The sequence below is a fragment of the Euprymna scolopes genome, chromosome 2 (genome assembly GCF_053919585.1).
Source record: "Euprymna scolopes isolate OS-2025 chromosome 2, ASM5391958v1, whole genome shotgun sequence".
In the NCBI taxonomy this organism is placed as follows: domain Eukaryota; kingdom Metazoa; phylum Mollusca; class Cephalopoda; order Sepiida; family Sepiolidae; genus Euprymna; species Euprymna scolopes.
The window spans coordinates 49,593,953-49,612,526 of record NC_136483.1 but is presented as its reverse complement, the minus strand read 5'-3'; the positions used below and the strand labels follow the sequence as shown (position 1 = coordinate 49,612,526).

Here is an 18,574-nt window from a genome sequence, read left to right as displayed (position 1 = left end):
ATATGTTGAACATGAAAACTAGTGGCTACACATATGCAAATATGTTTCAGTGACCACCCTGCTTGGGAAAATCACATCATCAGTCCAAGGATCTCTCCGGAGATAGCAGTCAAAATAGCGTAACGCTTAGAAGCACCGACGGCCAAATTTCAATTTTGCCTTCAGAGAGATGTAATACAGCGAAACAATTTGTCTGTTGGTTGTTGTTGGTTGGTTGTTTTTGTTTTACGGCATATCAACCCTTTTCAGGTTATTTAATGCCGAATCCAAAGATTTTGAAGAAAGATTTTTTAATAGAATATATTTGGTGTTTTCAAGTCGGTTTCTATTTAACCCGTAGTTGGGATCCTAACAGGTACTACCACTCCGGGTCATAGGGGACCTGGGAGCAATGCCAATTAAAGGGTGGATCCAAACTCCCCAAAGCCCGCAAGTTGGGGCCTCACCACTGGATATAGTTTAAGGTCATACCCAGGACCAAGATTGTCTGTGAATGGCTATATATGTTTTGAGGAAAATAGAAAAACCGAATGAAATTATTAAAATAATCAACGTTTCGTCCCTATTTCAGAGAACATCTTCAAGATATTGAAGTAGAAATGCAAGAAAAGAAAAAGTCATAGACCATGCAAAAAAGAGAACAGTTTTTGAATCCTACCCATGTCGGGAAGGACAAACATATGTGTGTGTATGGGAATGTTGGGTTGTTCAATATCTATATATATACACTTTTAAAAAATGCGTTGAATAAATATGTACACTTTTCTATTTTTCTCAAAATATAACGTCAACCACTGCTGGTATTTTTATTTTTTATACACACACACACACACACACACACACACACACACACACACACACACACACACACACACACACACATAATTTATTTGCTCTATCTTGCATATCGAGAAATTCTTATTTAGATGGGATAACTTATATAATATTACTGCCAGTAATATTTTGTAAACTTTATAATCACAGGTTTCCATACCAACTGATTGTTAAAAAAAGCTATTCTGAAGTGTATATATATATATATATATATATATATATATATATATATATATATATATATATATATATATATATATAAACTATTATTTATCAATTGAAAACGTTACACATAGCGTTTGAGTGTCTAAAGGATACACTAATGCGGATGACGTAGCACGTAAATAGTTAGAAATATTACTTTTCGTTCGCTTTGGTAAAATAGGAGACATGAGTCAGTGAAGAAAGAATGCTCAAAAGTAAAACTAGACATGAATTATGGCCGATTATAAAAGTCTAAACAACGTTTGAAAAACCTTTAAAGTCATAGGAAGGCGCTTCTTTGGGGACTGTAAAATACATTTATATAAAACGAAAGAAAGGAATTGGGAAAAAATAAACCCTGTGTTAATCCTTTTAAAACAAAAGGGCTTTTCCATTCACCTTGACAAAGTCAGGAGAATAACAAGAAGCGGGCATTTTTCAAAAACGCATTAGGATTTTTCCTTTGCCGGGTTTTCTTCCCGCTACCCTGGTATGTGGTTCCCCTTCCTACCTACCCCAAGTCTCGCAACGCATCGATTTTTATATAGACTTTTCTCAGAATGTGAATAAGTAGGTTTTATGATGTTACAGTTCTCTTTTCTGTTTATTTTATATTTATCATTATGGTTTTATTATTATTTTTCCTTGTTATTACTTATTTTTTATTACTAAATTTTTAATTTTTGTTTAGTTTTATTTCTTACATTTTTATGCAAAACTTTTCCAAAAACTCTTTAGGGAAAAAGTAAAGGAAAAATAATAATTTGCTAAAAAGAAACAGGAAGAGTTATAGAAGATATTTCCATTTTTAAATAGCTTTACTACAGCGGATTTTTAATCCTTTTACAAAACTTGTTTATTTCTATTATCTGTATTTCTTATCTTGGAAATTCTTGATATTTTATTTTATTTTCGTTATTAAATTCTGAAAATTTTAACGACATCGTCATATGTTTTCCCATCATTTCATCACAAATTTTTCCGTCAGTCTGCAGATACTTTTTGTAATCATTCAGTAGTAGGTCAATACATTTAGACATACATAAATGTTGTTTACACACGCACACGCACGCACACACACACACACATATACATATATCTTATTAAATATATATCTTATTAAATATCTCTTAACCTAAAATTTAATTTATTAAATTATATGAACCAATGGCAATATACAAATAAAAATTAAAGTCAAAGTAAATTGACTCATGACTTCATGATTATCAGCTTCCATGATCGAGCATTCATTTAAAGTTTTCCCCAAAACAAGACAACAAAAAATTAGAGCATCGTATTGTGTTTTTCATGGACATTATTGTTTCGACACCATTCGGATAATTTCATATTATTTCAAATAGCAATTCTCTAAGCGCATTGTTCTCTCATTCATTACAGCGTAATCATACTTTTGACTTCAAACAAGTAAAAAAAAGTTAAATTTATTTCAAATAAACCGCGCCGGACATCTCTTGAATCAGTGCTTATCGCAAATTTTAGTGCAATTAAACAACGTGGAGGTTTCTATAATGTAGCGCCATTAAGAACATAATTTAATTGTAGACACAGGTTAACCTTCCCACACCATAGAAACACCTCCTATAATAATTAATACTTATAATCTCAATCAATAAATTACATAAGAAAAACACACTCATTTCATTTCTGTTACACACCTATATTTGAATTTTAACGGACATATTTTTTTGCCAGAAAAAATATTAACTGCCTCATATCTCTTTTATATATGAACGGCTATATGACATTATTAAAAATCTCCCTCTCTATAACAACGCAAGCCCCCCCGCCCTTTTTTAAAAATGTTCGACATCTTTTCCCGTTTCTAAAATTGAACAGCGTCACACTTCTCACAAGAAAATTTTCAAATATTTGTATTGCTGTTTTTGTTTTCTTTATTTCATTCATAATTAGAAAGTCTCGAAATAAAGACGAAACGTTGATGAAGAGATAACTCGGTTTGTTCCTTTTTATTTCTCTATTTCGTCGGAATACTATTTCCATCATTCTCATCATATATATATATATATATATATATATATATATATATATATATATATATATATATATATATAATTATTCCATTTTTACCCCAAACAAGGCACAGTGCCACTTTTATGTAGGGGGCTACTATCCGGACCATAAGTTGCAGGGATGTTATGAAGGGAGGTGAGCAGCAAGATGTCTGTTCACATTACACTTAAAGTTCTGCATGTCAGTACAGTTGAGAAAGCAATAACCCGGAAGGGAGTTCTAAAGTCTAGCAGTTCTGGGAAAGAAACTATTAGAGTAGAAGGCCTTTTTACATCTTGGGATCTCTATTGTGTAGGGTGGGATTTTGCTGCTTGTAAGGTTTGTCAGGGGTATTTACGTCGAGAGGATAAAAGGACTTATAGTTTGTCAGAGCATCCACCATTAAAATACTAGGACAGAGGTTGAAGCTTAAATGGCAGTTCAGGACGTATCAGGTTGGCGACTCTCTTTTGAACCCTGTCCAGGAGCGAGAGATAACAATATGCCATATATGCGTGAATGGTGGTCTTGTAGATGTACAGGATACTTTCAGACGTAAATAACTTCCTAGCACTGTAGAGAGAGCCCATCTTCCTCGCAGCGGCCCTGGCAATGCTCTCAATGTATCTGTGCCAACTCATGTTTCCTGTGAACGTTAAGCCGAGGAGCTTAAAAGAAACACTTTCAGATAATGTATCTTTAGTCATAGCTATTGGTGTTTGAGAAGGTTTCTTGTAATTAATAAATGAAACAAGATAAGTCTTGGCAGCATTGAATGTGACCATTTGTTTTTGTCCCCATTCCACTACAGATTGGAGGTGTTCCTTTAGTGTTTCTGCCATTTCCTTAGATATGTGTTCATTTGTGCTCCTCTCGTGCCTGTTATAGGGCGTGATGTCATCAGCAAATATACCCATCTCAGAGACAATTTTATCAAAGAGGTCATTTACGAATTTTAAGAATAATAAGGGTCCAAGGATAGACCCCTGAGGTATAGCCGCATTTATATTGCTTAGAGATACAAACACAGAGGACAACCTAGATTCTTCTCTTATTTAAGAAGGATTTACTTATGTTAAGTATTCGTCCAGTGATACCATATGATCTGATTTTCCTGTGAAAACCATCGTGCCAAACCCTGTCAAAAGCCTTAGATATATCTAGAGCTACCGCTCAACCCTCCCAGCTTTGTTCAGTGTATGATATACACGTTCAGAGATTACACTTAAGATATTTGCAGTAGAATGGGTTTGCCTAAATCCATACTGTTGGTTGGTCAGAAGTTTAGCATCTGTAAGGTGATGGATTAGAGTTTGGTTAATTATGGACTCAAATATTTTGGCAAAAAGCGGGAGAGAGCGAATGGGGCGATAATTAAATTGGTCAGTTCTTTCTCTAGAATTCTTGTAAACTGGTACCACAGAAGCAGTTTTCCAGCAGTCAAGAAAGCAAGATTGATAAGGGCATTTGTTGTATAGTTTGCAGAGAACTGGAGCAACCTCAGTGGAGCATATTTTAATAGCACAACCGGGATAAGATCAGGTCCACATACTTTTGAGGTATCTAGGATTTCTTATGATATCACATACCACCAAGGAATTCCTACCCCTTCATTGTAGAGCTCCATAGATACAATAAGCTTTCTACTCTATAGTTTCTTTCCTCAAACTAATACAGACTTTGGAATTTCCTCTCTTTTCCGGCTCCTTTGACTGCGCTCACATACAGAAATTTAAATGTAATGGGAACAGATATCTCGCAATTCAATTCCCTACCTACCTATATATATATATATATACTAGCATTTCAGCCCGGCGTTGCCCGGGTTTTTGGAGGTGTATGTTGAGCAAAAAAAAAAGCGGTCAATTTTTTTAACTTTGACCCCTATTATGACCCCTTAACATTTATTGTTTTAGGCTCAAATTAAGTTATTAAGTTAGATCCATGTCCGAGGAACCGATATCTAAAATTTCAAGTGTTTAAACCCAAAATTGTCGGAGGAGTTTGGTAGAGATCTCAAAGGTTTAATCGTTGAACTTTGACCCCTTAACAGCAAGATTTCTGACTGAAAATGGATTACAAAGATTTTTCCAAATCTCAGTACCTTGTATATCAAATTTCGAGCCTGTAGACTAAAAATTGACAGAGTTATTGCGTAGGAAAATGTACACAGACACACCCCCACACAGACACACACACACAGACACGTTCACTTATATATATATATATGTATGTATATATATATATATGTATGTGTGTGTGTGTGTAATAATATAAAAATATACATATTGCAAGTAAGCTGCACGTATTTATATAAAGTGAGATAAAACTTCCAACATCGTCACTTGTTGACTAATATAAATTTGGTAAAGCACACGACTTTTCCAGATGCTACGAAACCCTTGCATCTCATTAGTGAAGAATGTCCATAATAACTGGACAAAGATGGAAGGTAAAATAAGCCGTAGAAGATCCAGAATCGGCCTTTAGGATGAAAGAAATAATTGGTGCCATAGCATGTGGGAAAGCAGGTCTAGATCTATACCCACAGCATTCGTGGTCCAAAGAACACTCTGTAAAACTGAAGAAAATGGTTTCAGAAGAAATAGATAATCTATAGGAAGATTGCTACAGCTTTAAGTCAAAGTAAACAAACGCATGGACTAAGCAGAATAGTGTAAACAAAAAAAAACAGAGGAATTTAATTGCGTGACTTCAAATGCATGAAGCCTAAAAAATTAAGTTTTCTTATAAAAGCAGCCTACGATATCTTACCAACATCAGTTAACAACATCCAATTGATTGAGAACATATGGGAAAACTGCCAACTTCAAACATATTCTTATTAGAGATCTTATTGTGGAGGCTCCCGAGATATGTTGTGTGGCTGTTAATAAAGTTCAAAATGTCAGCAGTAGAGCAATACATTTTGTTAAAAAAAGGAAATAGTTAAAAAAAAATTATGTAAAAATAGAGATCGTGATTGTTTGATGACTGCACTGATTGGCACATTGCTGGAAAATCATTGTATGTCTTGTCGAAATCTATGCTGGGGTTTTATTGCCAACTCAATCCCTACTTCCTTAAATAATCTTGGTCTTTCTCAATCAGACAAGGAAAAATACATAAAGAAAATACAAGGCATTATCTTTTTTTTCACATAGTATCACCACTTATCAAGGCCAAGAGGCCCTTCGAGGATAAGGGTTAAAGAGTCTACAGTAGATATTGGACAATATAGTAATCATGAGTAATGGAAATTCGGTAAATTTGTTAACTTATATGGAACGGCTCATCAAAAACTTGTTTACGTTAGACTTGAAGACAACCATATTGTAGTCAGCTGGAAAGCAGGAAAACGGAAGATAATTCCATAGTCGTGCAGTTCTAAGAAAGAAGCTTTGTTCATGGAATCTATGTTTAGGTTTAGGCACAGATAAAGTGTGGGGGAAATTAGTGATAATGTTTTCTGCTAGACAGGTGTTTCTTGTGAAAGTTTGGCGAGGGGGGACCATGCATCAACGTGGATATGACAATCCCACAGAGTGATAACAATCTAACAAAGTCTGGTGGTATCGTGAGATACTGCTAGGTCGCACTGGTTAGTGGTAATGACGTTTCGGTCCTGAAACCATGCCTGAATTCGGAGTCATCATCTGATGGAAGCTTTGTTGGAAGCAATACTGCTGTGCAGGCAACAGTCATTGTATGAACATTTCTATTTTTACATTTTTATTAATATAAAAATAAGCAGTAAGCTACACATATTTATATAAAGTTAGATGTTTATATGTGTATATAGATTAACTCCTAAATCAATTAACTGACCATTATAAATATTGGACTACATCTCTCCAAGGTAAGGGTCATAACGTGAACTATATTCGGTTTAATCTAGTTTTATATAAAGCAGGGGGGATAAAAGAGGAAAGCCCTTAATGAAAATTCAGATACGCCATATTTTTATCAAATTTTAAAAATAGATATTAGACATCAATTAATAATTATTCCTCAAATTTCGGTTTCTTTGGATATTTTTGAAATGGTTTTAGCAAGAATAATATGTGCATAACCAGCAATTATAAAAATTAAAAAGGAAATTAGATTTGCATTAAATTTGATTCAGTCCTTGGACATCAATTAAGTCAGATGTCGGGCAACTTGTACAAAATTTCCAAGGTACATAACCTTGATGTACTCCTGCTTCACATTAAAACTGCCACGAAACGTGCTTCTAATTCTTACACGACTTAGACAATGTTCACCAAACACTCATGCACTTTTAAATTATACAGATTCCACAAATAATATCTTTTGATACTTTGTAAACAACCTTCTCTAGATCCACAAAACCAAACTGAAGGTTTTTCTTTTTATCAGTGTATTTCTCCCGAATTTGTATAGAAAAGGTAATTTTGTAAGAAAAATAATAAAAAAGATAAATAAAAACAAACAGCATAGTTCAAAAAAGGAAAAAGGTGAAAGTAAAAAGACTTTCGGGCATGCCTTCTGGGACGGGTGTTCTGCAGGTTTTCTTAGTTTTATGCAATGACCCTTTTATGTAAAATGAATTAGAAATAGTGTTCTTATTTCGAAATATCGTTAGGAATCCCATTTCTCCAATTTAACTTGACACTGCCATACCACTCGGATTGAAACACACAAAAAAATGAAATCGTTAAAAAAATAATATGATATTATATTTTTTAATATTTCATTATGAGGAGGACATATATCTAATATACTAACAGGAAGACCCTACGTTGATTGAATGAGAATCAACAGATATTTCACTCTCCAATATTTTATTGTCATCAAAATGGGAGAAATCAGCTATTTTTCAATCAAATCGATTGATAGCCTTCTCTAGTTGAGAAGCCACCGTGCACTGGGAGGAAGCTAAACATGCTTCCCTGCAGTGATTTAGTTCACAATACATTGTAGTCTACATTTCACTGTAGAGAACCTACTGTTGATTATGTACAATTATTTTTAGATAATGGCTTGAATTAAAGTTTAAAATGCAAAAGTCAAGTATCCAGGTTCAATTGTGCTCTAAATACAAACATTCATTTCGAATTCGGCCCTGTACTACCAAAGAACCTACTATTGATTTTATATGCCGGGCTTTTCTGCTTGTACAGTAATAAAATTTCTTACAGGCACTTGTGATGTTAGGCTGTATAAGGCGTTAACTTTAGTCAAAATCACCTGTTCCTTCTTTCATAGGATTTTTTTTTGATAATCGATTATCGATACTTATCCAAGACATTCCAATACAAAACGTATCTAAGAAAACTGGCAAGCACATAAAGTACATTTGTGTGAAATTAAAAAAAAAAAAATCGGCCCAGCGTTTTAGGAGTCCATGTGGAACTCTCTCATACACGTTCACACACATACACACATGCCTTTTAAATAATAGCAGAGATAATAGATAGGCTCCTTGTCAATAGCGGTTAAGTGAGCTAGTGTGGATTTTGACAAGAATCACACTGAATGTCATGATGACCGAAATTTGCAAAACAGAATCATTACCAGTGTTGAATCAAGAATGGCTGACATGTAAGGTTAAAACAAAATGCGAGGTCTGATCACTTTGACAAAACACTTTGACTTGAGATGACGAATGCCAATGCGTTTGTCAAGCTGAGAGAGAACAGAAATTTTCAAATAAGTCTGTTGATGGAAGCCGAACTTGAGATTTCGATTAATGTGAGTCGTCCCTGGATTGTGCGAGGCAGTTAGCTAATAATATAAAAAGAAAACGTTGAATATTGTCAAGAGCGAAATACCCTCTCTCAATATCTATTTGCACCTCACCCAAAGACTTAAGAAGATAAGTTAAATAATAATTTGTCTAAACGAACGTTAGTCTCACTCTCCTGTGTGAGTCAAGTCTCTCAAGGAATAAAACTAAAACTCTCTGAGACGTGACTATATTTGTTTTTGCATAAAAACAAGTTTTATTTATCTGGCTAAACTGATGAGACGATCGTGGTCACCATGGAATGCAGCGACTACTAGAAGAAGGATCATGCGGCAGCAAAATATCGACAAAAAATCAAAGCATGAGTGATTATAAACGACGAGACTTTTATTTGATTTATTTTAGTTATGAAATTATTAGATATCGTGCGAAAATAAAAGTTCACAAAAAATTAATTAGAAATTGTATTGCATGGTGTTCCTAACGGTTTATTTTTTTTAATAATTTAAATTTTCTCATACATAACAATGATTTCAAAATAGGAAAACTCCGTTTGTAAAATTAGAAAAGTAAATAAGAAGTTCATCGCTTAAATAAGATGTGCACAGGGGTGTTCCATTGATTTTCAGGAAAATCTGGATGTGTATCAAGGAAGCTAAAGACTATAAATGTAGTAAAATTTATTTAACATAATATCAATATACTTACATCCCCACCTCCTTGCAGAGGTCTAGGGATGCCCGGGGCCAACTTCGTTGTTGTATGCCCCCAAAGACTTAAGCATAAGTCCAAGTACTGAGAAATATTGAGGAAAAGGCATAGCTTGAATATGATCGGATGTTAAGGATTAGAGAGAGAGAGAGAGAGAAGAGAGAGAGAGAGAGAGAGAGAGGGGGAGGTGAGTTATAGTGTAGACACGTTGACCGGAAGTCAAGATCAGCTGATTGGATTGCGTGCGAGTCATGTGATCAGGTTAGCTGAAGTTGTCTCCTCCTCTTCACTGGGGAGGGGGGGTGAACGCTGACGTGTGTAGAAGAAGAACCCACACAGGCCGATTTCACTTTCCACCTTCTGCAAGACATCTGGGAAAGTGAAATAAACTATACAACCAATTCCTTGTCTTGGAGTGATTGAATCTTCATCCAAAAACAGGTATCAAGTCTCCCTCCAGGACGAGAAATTTCCAGATGGTCCAACATCGAAGAAGCAGAGGTAGGTTCTGAAAATACATGTCACTCACACACGATTCCCTTTATGATACAACATAAATATATAATATAACACGTCATCTCTTCTAATCCATTATTAGAGATGACGCAACAAACACTCATATCATTTTATGACACGACAACGTAACACGGACACCCACTCCCAATTCTGATGTCACTATCCATTTGCCCCCTCCTTGCATTTCACTTCATTTAAGTCATGAAAGAATAGATCTCTGGACACTATCCCCAAAATACAATGTTATATAAAGTAAAACATAAGATAAAAGCAAAAAGAATATCGTGTTTTGGGCTGCACGCAAAAAAAAAAAACAACTCTTTTAATATTGAGCAATGCTGAGTTCATACGTATTTATCACGTTCACACTCTAGTTATCGTTAAATCAGCAAAGTTAAGTGACGTGTATCCTGGTCAGTATCAGATGAGTGACCATTTATGAGTATTAAGCGCTGTGTGTATCCAGGTAAGCAGGTATGTATAATAACTCAGGAGATGGACGTTCCTGCCTTGGCCATGTTCCAGCTCATCCTTGGACAAGGGTTAGCACCTGTTAGCCCCCCTCTGATATTCTGGAAGGATTACCATAGAGATGGTTGATAGGTTTTCAGCTTTGATGAAAGCAATACATCTAGGACAGAAGGAGTTTAGAAAGAATACTCTTGATAGAGAGAGCCCATTGACCCTGTAGGGTAATCATCTAGTGATGCTGTCACAAACAAAACGCACGCTTCCAATTTGTCATCAGCATGAAAGTTTTAAGGCTCAGAAAACTGTCATAAAAATGCTCATGTCAGTGTGCAATCTGGTTTAACTAGAGATAGACGAACATAACAAAATGTCGAGCTTTCTAGCTTGCGAAATTACTGATATACAAAGAGAATGTAAAATAAATAAATAAATAAATAATAATAACGGAACGACATCTGTAATAACAAGTAAAAATGTATGTTTTTAGCGGCTCCTAAAAAACAAATAAATCATTACACTCTTGCGCTGTTAATATCTCATTTTATATTCTTTTATATTTTTTTTGCTCTCAGACTCCCTCAATCCCCCGCCCCCGCCTGTCCACCTACGAGCAATTATACATTTCATCTACCCTTGTTTTATTCATATATGACTGTCAGACACCACGAACAGAAAATCAAATAAAGTTGCGTGTAGAAGACATATCTATCTACAATATGCAGTTCTTTATGGATAAAACAGAAGACTAACAATAAAACGGTGGAAACAACCCTCCTTATCCACCATTACACGTACATACATACATATATATATATATATACACGCACATACATATGTGTTCATATATATATACATATATATATATACATACATATATGCATACATACATACATACGTATATATATATATATATATATATACATACATACGTATATATATATATATATATATATATATATATATATATATATATATATATATATATATATATATGTACATATAAGATATAACAATTGCAAAAAAGAAAGAAGAAATAGATCGATTCAAAGTTATTCATTGTGGACGTTGATATCGATAGCCCCGGATTGATCGACAGCTCGCAACCAATTTTTGAAGTAAAGATTAACACAGACGCACCCCTTACCCGAATGCCCACGCCTAACACATCACAAACAGATCACCTTGTTCGCTTTGGCCCATGCTTTAATGAAAATTCGCCCCACCGCCTCCCTCCATACACACACCGCGACCGCCACCAAAATGCAGCTTTATAAAAATAAAAGTCTTTCTTTATTCGCTGTTTTTATTTGATTATTTGATCAGGATTCTTTTTCTTGCTATGTATTGTGTTTCAAACCGGAGTGAGAAGGAAATAAAACAACGAAATAAAACCAAAGTAAAACACGAACGGGTGGTTGGGGTGTTCTGTGCAAAGTTTTGGGTGGAGGCCACGATGGGTGAAGTGAAGAAGCTGGCACATGTTCTGACTCATAATCTGTGTAACCGTACGTGATATTTCATGGGGAAGGGTGAAAAAAGGAAAAAAAATGTCAAGTAATGAGCTTTATTGGCTTCAATGAGATTCAGCTTTTGTCAAGTTTCCCCCACCCCTGCAGGGAGGACTTTATGCATTTAATATAAAAGTGACAAACCTACTCTAACATATATCTATATATCTATAAAAGTGAGAATGTGTGTGTATGTATGAGGACAACTCTCAACCTATGTACTCAACGAAGTTTTGATCTAGAGACTTGTAATTTGATATATATTATATTCAGACATCTGGAAAACATTTTAATTGGTCTTCATCCGGGGGGGGGGGAAAGACTGCTAAGGAGTAAAAAGGGAAACATAGGTACTTAGCGGTCATCGGATTTTTATCTGTTTGTCAACTGTTTCACGACTGTGCATGCGGGAATCGTTCAGGTTTAAAAACACTTTTTAAAGATCTCGGCAAGCTTACTTAATGGTTAGCGTACTTGGCTCAGTGTCTTTAAGTTTGGGTTTCGATCTCAGCTCGAGTATTTTTTTTTTTTACTTACAAGAAAAAAAAACTGTTTAGAAAAAAACAAAAAAATCCCATGCACATGTCTCAGCTTCTTTCTGTTTTTATTTACTTCATTTGTTGTTAAGGAATTTTATGTTACATTTCATACCGGGCAACGACGCCGGGTATATCTGCTAGTATATATATATATATATATATATATATATATATATATATATAGTAAATTATGAAAATATATATTGTAAGGCAATTAAGTTACTCAATATTCCGCATTTCATTCTCGTGAGAATTCTTCAGGCTTATGCCTGAAAAATTCTCAGTATTCTGTGTAGCTTAATTGCCATATATATTTTCATAACTTACTACCTAGCTCTACCTATGTATTGAGCACTGTTGAAGTAAACACTGAAAAATTTACGCATTAAATTATATCCTCGTATATTAATTGATGTGATTAAATGTAGTAATAATAATAATAATAATAATAATATATATATATATATATATATATATAATGAAAATTACAATTGAATTTACCAAAATGATCCAAGATGGTAAAATTAAAGTAAATTATAAATATTAAAGAATTAATATTTATAAAATTATCTCAGCCAGATATAAAAGCTCGATAATACCAAATAGGAAATAGAGCTTATAATATGAGCAAACAGTTAATGAAACATGTTAAAAAACACTTTGAAATGAGTTAAAAACATATTTAATCTGAAAAGTAAACACTAGATAAATGGATAGTCCTTAATCTGCGGAGTTTCGAAGAAATACTCTCCTTCTGATCAGAGGGTAGGAATTAGCAAAATGCGGGAGCGGATTTTGCATGCAGAAGTATTTGATGAAACAACAAATAAGTCAAAGATCTTACTTGAAAACAAAATAAGTTAAGCAGAGCGAATATGGTAAAGAAAAAGGTGATTACACATTAATGGATAGTCTGGTGGAAGATAAAAAATCCAGTGACGAGAAGGATAGTATTTCTTTGAAACTCCACGGATTGAGGACTATCCATTTATCTAGTGTTTCCTTTTCAGATTAAATATGTTTTTAACTCATTTCAAAGTGTTTTTTAGCATATTTCATTAACTGTTTGCTCATATATATATATATATATATATATATATATATATATATATATATATATATATATATATATATATACTGATTAAGGAAGAGTCGTTTTGATTCCAAGATAGAACAGTTTTGTCAATTACTGCCCAAGATTGTAGACTCTAAGAGGGCACACATTGTGCCTTGTCGTAATATATGCTGAAATATATACTTTTTAACTTATACAGGTTTCGTATTTATTATTATGTAGCTAACTCTCGATTGATTATTATATTGCACCCAATATATAGTAGTGATTTCAAAAGTAAAACAAAAATATGATTTGGTTTTCATCAATTAGAATTTTTACCAAAACATTTAGAGCTCTAGCCTTAGTCGTTAGTGTTTGACCTATTGTCAGCCGGATTAATCTTGTCAGGAGGTTCAAGACAATCTATGAGGAGATAATTAATATTGTCGAAATTTAGATTAATTTGCATTACGTTTTATTGCATCTAACAGAAAAGCTTTATTTTCTTTAGCTTCAGATCTATACTTGTCCACTTACTTTATTTGCAACAATGGTGGATATATTGGAGAAACATTGCCGCCTTTTAGAATTTGCTTCAACAACCATGAAACAACAATTCGACAAAAATCCCTATTTTCTCCACTAGTAGACTACTTTAATTTACACTAGACAATATTAGATGCTTCCTGATTTCACCTCAACAAAAATATGCAAACCAAAGAAATCCAATGGATCCTCCGGTTCAACACACATCACATAGGTTTCAATACAGACCTCAGCCCTCTGAAACTATATAAATATTTCCAAAAAGTAAATAATTTACATAACCTACACCTACATAGATATATATGTATATATGTATGTATCAATTTGTCAATTCCTATACTGATTTCAATATGTATTTTACATTTTTTTTCTTTTTTATGATCTTCTTTGTGTTTTTTTTAAATTATTATTATTATTATTATTATTATTATTATTAGTAGTAGTAGTAGTAGTAGTAGTAGTATTTCATTAAGGTCACAATGGTGTGGTGTTTTAATCCAGTTTTTCTCCCAATAGCGGGTTCTTACACCAATGCTAATGAGGATATTCAAAGAATCAATTAAATGGAAAGCACATGGCGTAGGATGTTTGCTGATCCAATCAGAACTGACTTCTGGAGTAGAGTGATGCTGTATCTGATTCCCAAGGTGTTCAGCTGTTTCATAACCCATCGGGAATTTAGCCAAGCGCACTTATGATTATTAGTACGATGGAAGTTTTCTTATTCCGTAATCTAACAATCTCCATCTTCATTTTCCGATAGTTCTTTACTTTCTTTTCTTCTTACCTGTTAGATTGATGTCATTTGGGCAAGCCACATCAATAATTTGGTATTTTTCTTAGTCTTTTTGTTCACAACTACAATATCCGGTTTCCTGTGAGTTTTCTGTCAGTAAAACTGAGAATCTTTATGTCCTCGTTTTCCACTCCCCCTTCTGAGTAATGTTGGTACCATTTGTCCGTCACTTGGATTGCAAACTTTTGGCACAATATTCAGTGTAGATTTCTACAAACGTTGTCATGGCGACGTTTGTACTGTTTTTGTGCAAGTATAGAACACGCACTAACAATATGTGACGCTGTTTCAAAAGAAATACCACACAACCTGCACTTATCAGAACAGTCATTCCCACAGATGTTTTTATTTATTGCATTTGGATTTAGTGCCTAGTCCTGGGCAGCAAATATAAGATTTTCTATTTCTCTTTTCAAGCCACCTTTAGACAGAAAATTCCACTTCGTGTCCTGGCATTTTTTATGTATTAGTATCTCGCTCAAACTGACCATGAACTTTTATTCTTACCAACTGTGATGTGAAAATAGGGTTTTTATTCTTTTTCTCGGACGAAACATAGCCGTTATAATTCAAAACATGTATTTATTGGATGAAATTAGCGACTTTTAAAATTTTATTTCTCAAATGATAAAATGTGGTGCAATTTATTTTTTCTTCTCTCTCTCTCTTTCTCTCTCTCTCTCTCACACACACACACATATATATACATGCTAATAATAATAATAATATTATTATTATTATTATTATTATTATTATTATTATTATTATTATTATTATTATTCACTAGTAGTTTTCACACAAACCATTGTCATAGATCTTTGAGAACAATCTACCGTATTCCCTGGAATCTGACTGATAACACGTCTCCCCAGATTTCCAGTATTCTCCATCTCTTTCGGTAATCTTTGCATTATCACCAGAGCCGTTTAACACTGATTTCTCATTGGCAGTAGCCATTGGTCCGTATTGAAATTTTGGTGGCAATATACCTCACCAAAGTCCCAATACTCTTCGCACTCATTCAGTGGAGGTCTGCTTAGTGCTTTCTTTCCTTAGTCTTTCCATCCTCCTTAACCTTCCACGACTAGTTGATGCCGAAACTTTTCTATGAGTAAGGCTTTAATTTACAATTTGACAGTTTCAGTTTTCTTGATTTCATATAGTATTCCTTTGTTTTACTTCTGTAACAGTATCTATATGTCCAGTTAGCGACTGTTGGTCATGTTTATTAATCTCCACATTCAAGTGTTTTCCTTAACATTTTTCAACCGTTTTTATTATTGTTATACATTGTATCTTATCAGCCCTCCCTCTGATTCCAATTTCTCCCATTTTTGTCAAAGTTTTTCAGGATTGTTTCTAGTGCTCTACTATTTTTGGTGTTATCTTGACTTTCTTAATCTTCCATATCCTTTTCAGCGCTTTGGCCACTTCTGTGTATTTGTTCCATTTCTCCATCTCCTTGATATTCACTCCTATGGCTGCTGGAACGCGAAATCTACAATCTGGCAGGACTGTTCTATCTTGTTAACTATTATGACATCCGGTCTTCTTGGTGGGATGGATTTTGTGACTTCTGTATTCAAGTACTGAGGTCGGTTTGTGTTTGTACTATTTGTCTGGGTGTTCAAGATACAGTTGTCTGCATAATTCCTTGTGTACTGCCTCCCCCATTTGATCATATCAATTCTTGCACTGTTTTGGGGCATTTGTTTTGTATAAGCATTTAAAATTATAGACCCTTAAAAATTCACTATGCTATCGCTATACATCTTATGAGATAACTGATCAATTTTTATGATTTCAGATGCAAATGAACAGCTGCAGAAGAAATTAGAATACACCCTACTAAAGCCTGATTATCACAGCCGGTGAATTTCAAAAATGCAATCTGGACTTGAGGACACTTTATAAGAACGATAGGCAATAAAATTCTGTTTTAAACTTGGGAAAATGCCACAGAAACGTATGGAATGCTTCCGACTACCAAATAAAGAATTTCATGGATAAGGACAGTCGTGTGTCTATAGTGACAATAAGTGCACAGTTTAATGTCTATGTGTAGACTGTACACACAATTATTCATGAGGAACTGAAGATGTGGAAGAGTTGTGCAGTCTGTCCAAAGAGTGCTCAGAAAAGATCAGAAAGAAAGACGCTGGTATGACCAAGATAGGCATCAAGACAATTTTTCACACTCCCTATAGTTCAAACATTGCTCCCTATGTTATTCCCTAAGCTCAAGGAAAACCTTAGAGGCTGTCGTTATGAAACAATTGAGTAGCTGAAAGAGGTTGTGATGAGGGTCATTGACACGTTCATACAAAAGGACTTCCATGGGGCCTTCAGAAGTTATTGGAATGGTACAAAAAGTGCATTGCAACCAGAGGAGATTACTTTGAAGGAGACTAGAGTTTCATGTGTGTGCTATTAATAAAAGTGCCCGTACGAAAAAAGTCTGGAAATTTATTGAAGGTACCTTGTAAAGGATGATAACGGCAAGGTAGAATTATTTCCATCTGCTATCTCGAAGATAGCACAACTTGTTCAAAAAGGTCTGTTACAAAACCCCAGCTAATCGATTTGCCAAATGTAATGAAATTTCGAAAGCTGGTTTAACTGTTTCATGATCGATAACTCTCTAGTGACTTCATCAGTTTTGACATGTTAGTAGGATACTGATTTCGAAACAATTAAAAATGTTCAAACAAAAGTGAACAACAAAATGTTCAACAAAATTGGTCAATAAAACCTGGTCATCATCTGTTAAGAATCACCCCTTTGGAAAAAGTCAGCATGGCATATGGATGAGAAAATGCATATAAATTCCTCAACCGACTCCGTTTCAGAAGAATCATTTAAGAATTTCGCTTTCATTTTAATATAACCATAACTACAATTAGAATATCCGTTATTTTTGTCCAAGGTGGAAATATTTTCCAAATATTCATCATTACGGAATTAGCATTACTTTCACCTAAAAAGAATTATTTAAAGATTTCACTTTTATTTCAAGACAGCCATAACTACAATGAGGATCTCCATTATTTTCGTCCCAATTAGAAATATTTTCTCATTTTAACCAGCTATGAGTAAATAGCTTCTCTGCCCAGTTTGTCCCGATAGGTGGATGATAAAACACTATACACCTTTCCAGGATATCCTGCTGTTGCACTGGCTCCAACTGTATTGGCTTCCCTTTCTGGCTGACTTTGTCTGCAATGGCAAGAGGAGGACTGTGGTTACAGGGCAAATCTAGGTCTCTTTATCAGCTGCTCATGCGTCCACCTGGAAAGCTAATTGCAGTTTTGAACTGTATAGCTGCTGCAGTACACCAGATGATGCAGAAGGTTGCCATCAATCATTTAAGGTAGGCACGGCTAAAAAAGTGAAAGAAAAGTTGTTTTTTAAACGAATTAAAATCTGGTAAAATCCATTATTCTTGAACAAATTTTTTTTCAGAAAGATAAAAGCCTGAATTTTATCATATGAAAAGCAGAATCATATAAAAGTTTTTCTACTATTTTTAATAGAATTTAAAATTTAAAATTTTCTCACTTTTGGCTAATTATTTTAAGCATATTTGTACCCAAAAATAAAGAATGGGGTTGTGGGCAAAAAATAATATATAAATATCGATTATGAAAAAAG

The 18,574-nt window shown here is 34.2% G+C and overlaps 1 protein-coding gene across 1 annotated transcript in view; it reads left to right on the top strand.

Annotated features, from left to right (window-relative positions):
* The window catches only part of LOC145303643 (uncharacterized), a 99,014-nt gene extending 87,885 nt beyond the window's left edge, over positions 1-11,129 (top strand). Inside the window, exon 2 of the mRNA XM_080145203.1 lies at positions 11,050-11,129. Coding sequence (XP_080001329.1) covers positions 11,050-11,129 — 80 coding nt within the window. The remainder of the gene's footprint in view (positions 1-11,049) is intronic.
* The last annotated feature ends 7,445 nt before the right edge of the window (positions 11,130-18,574 follow it).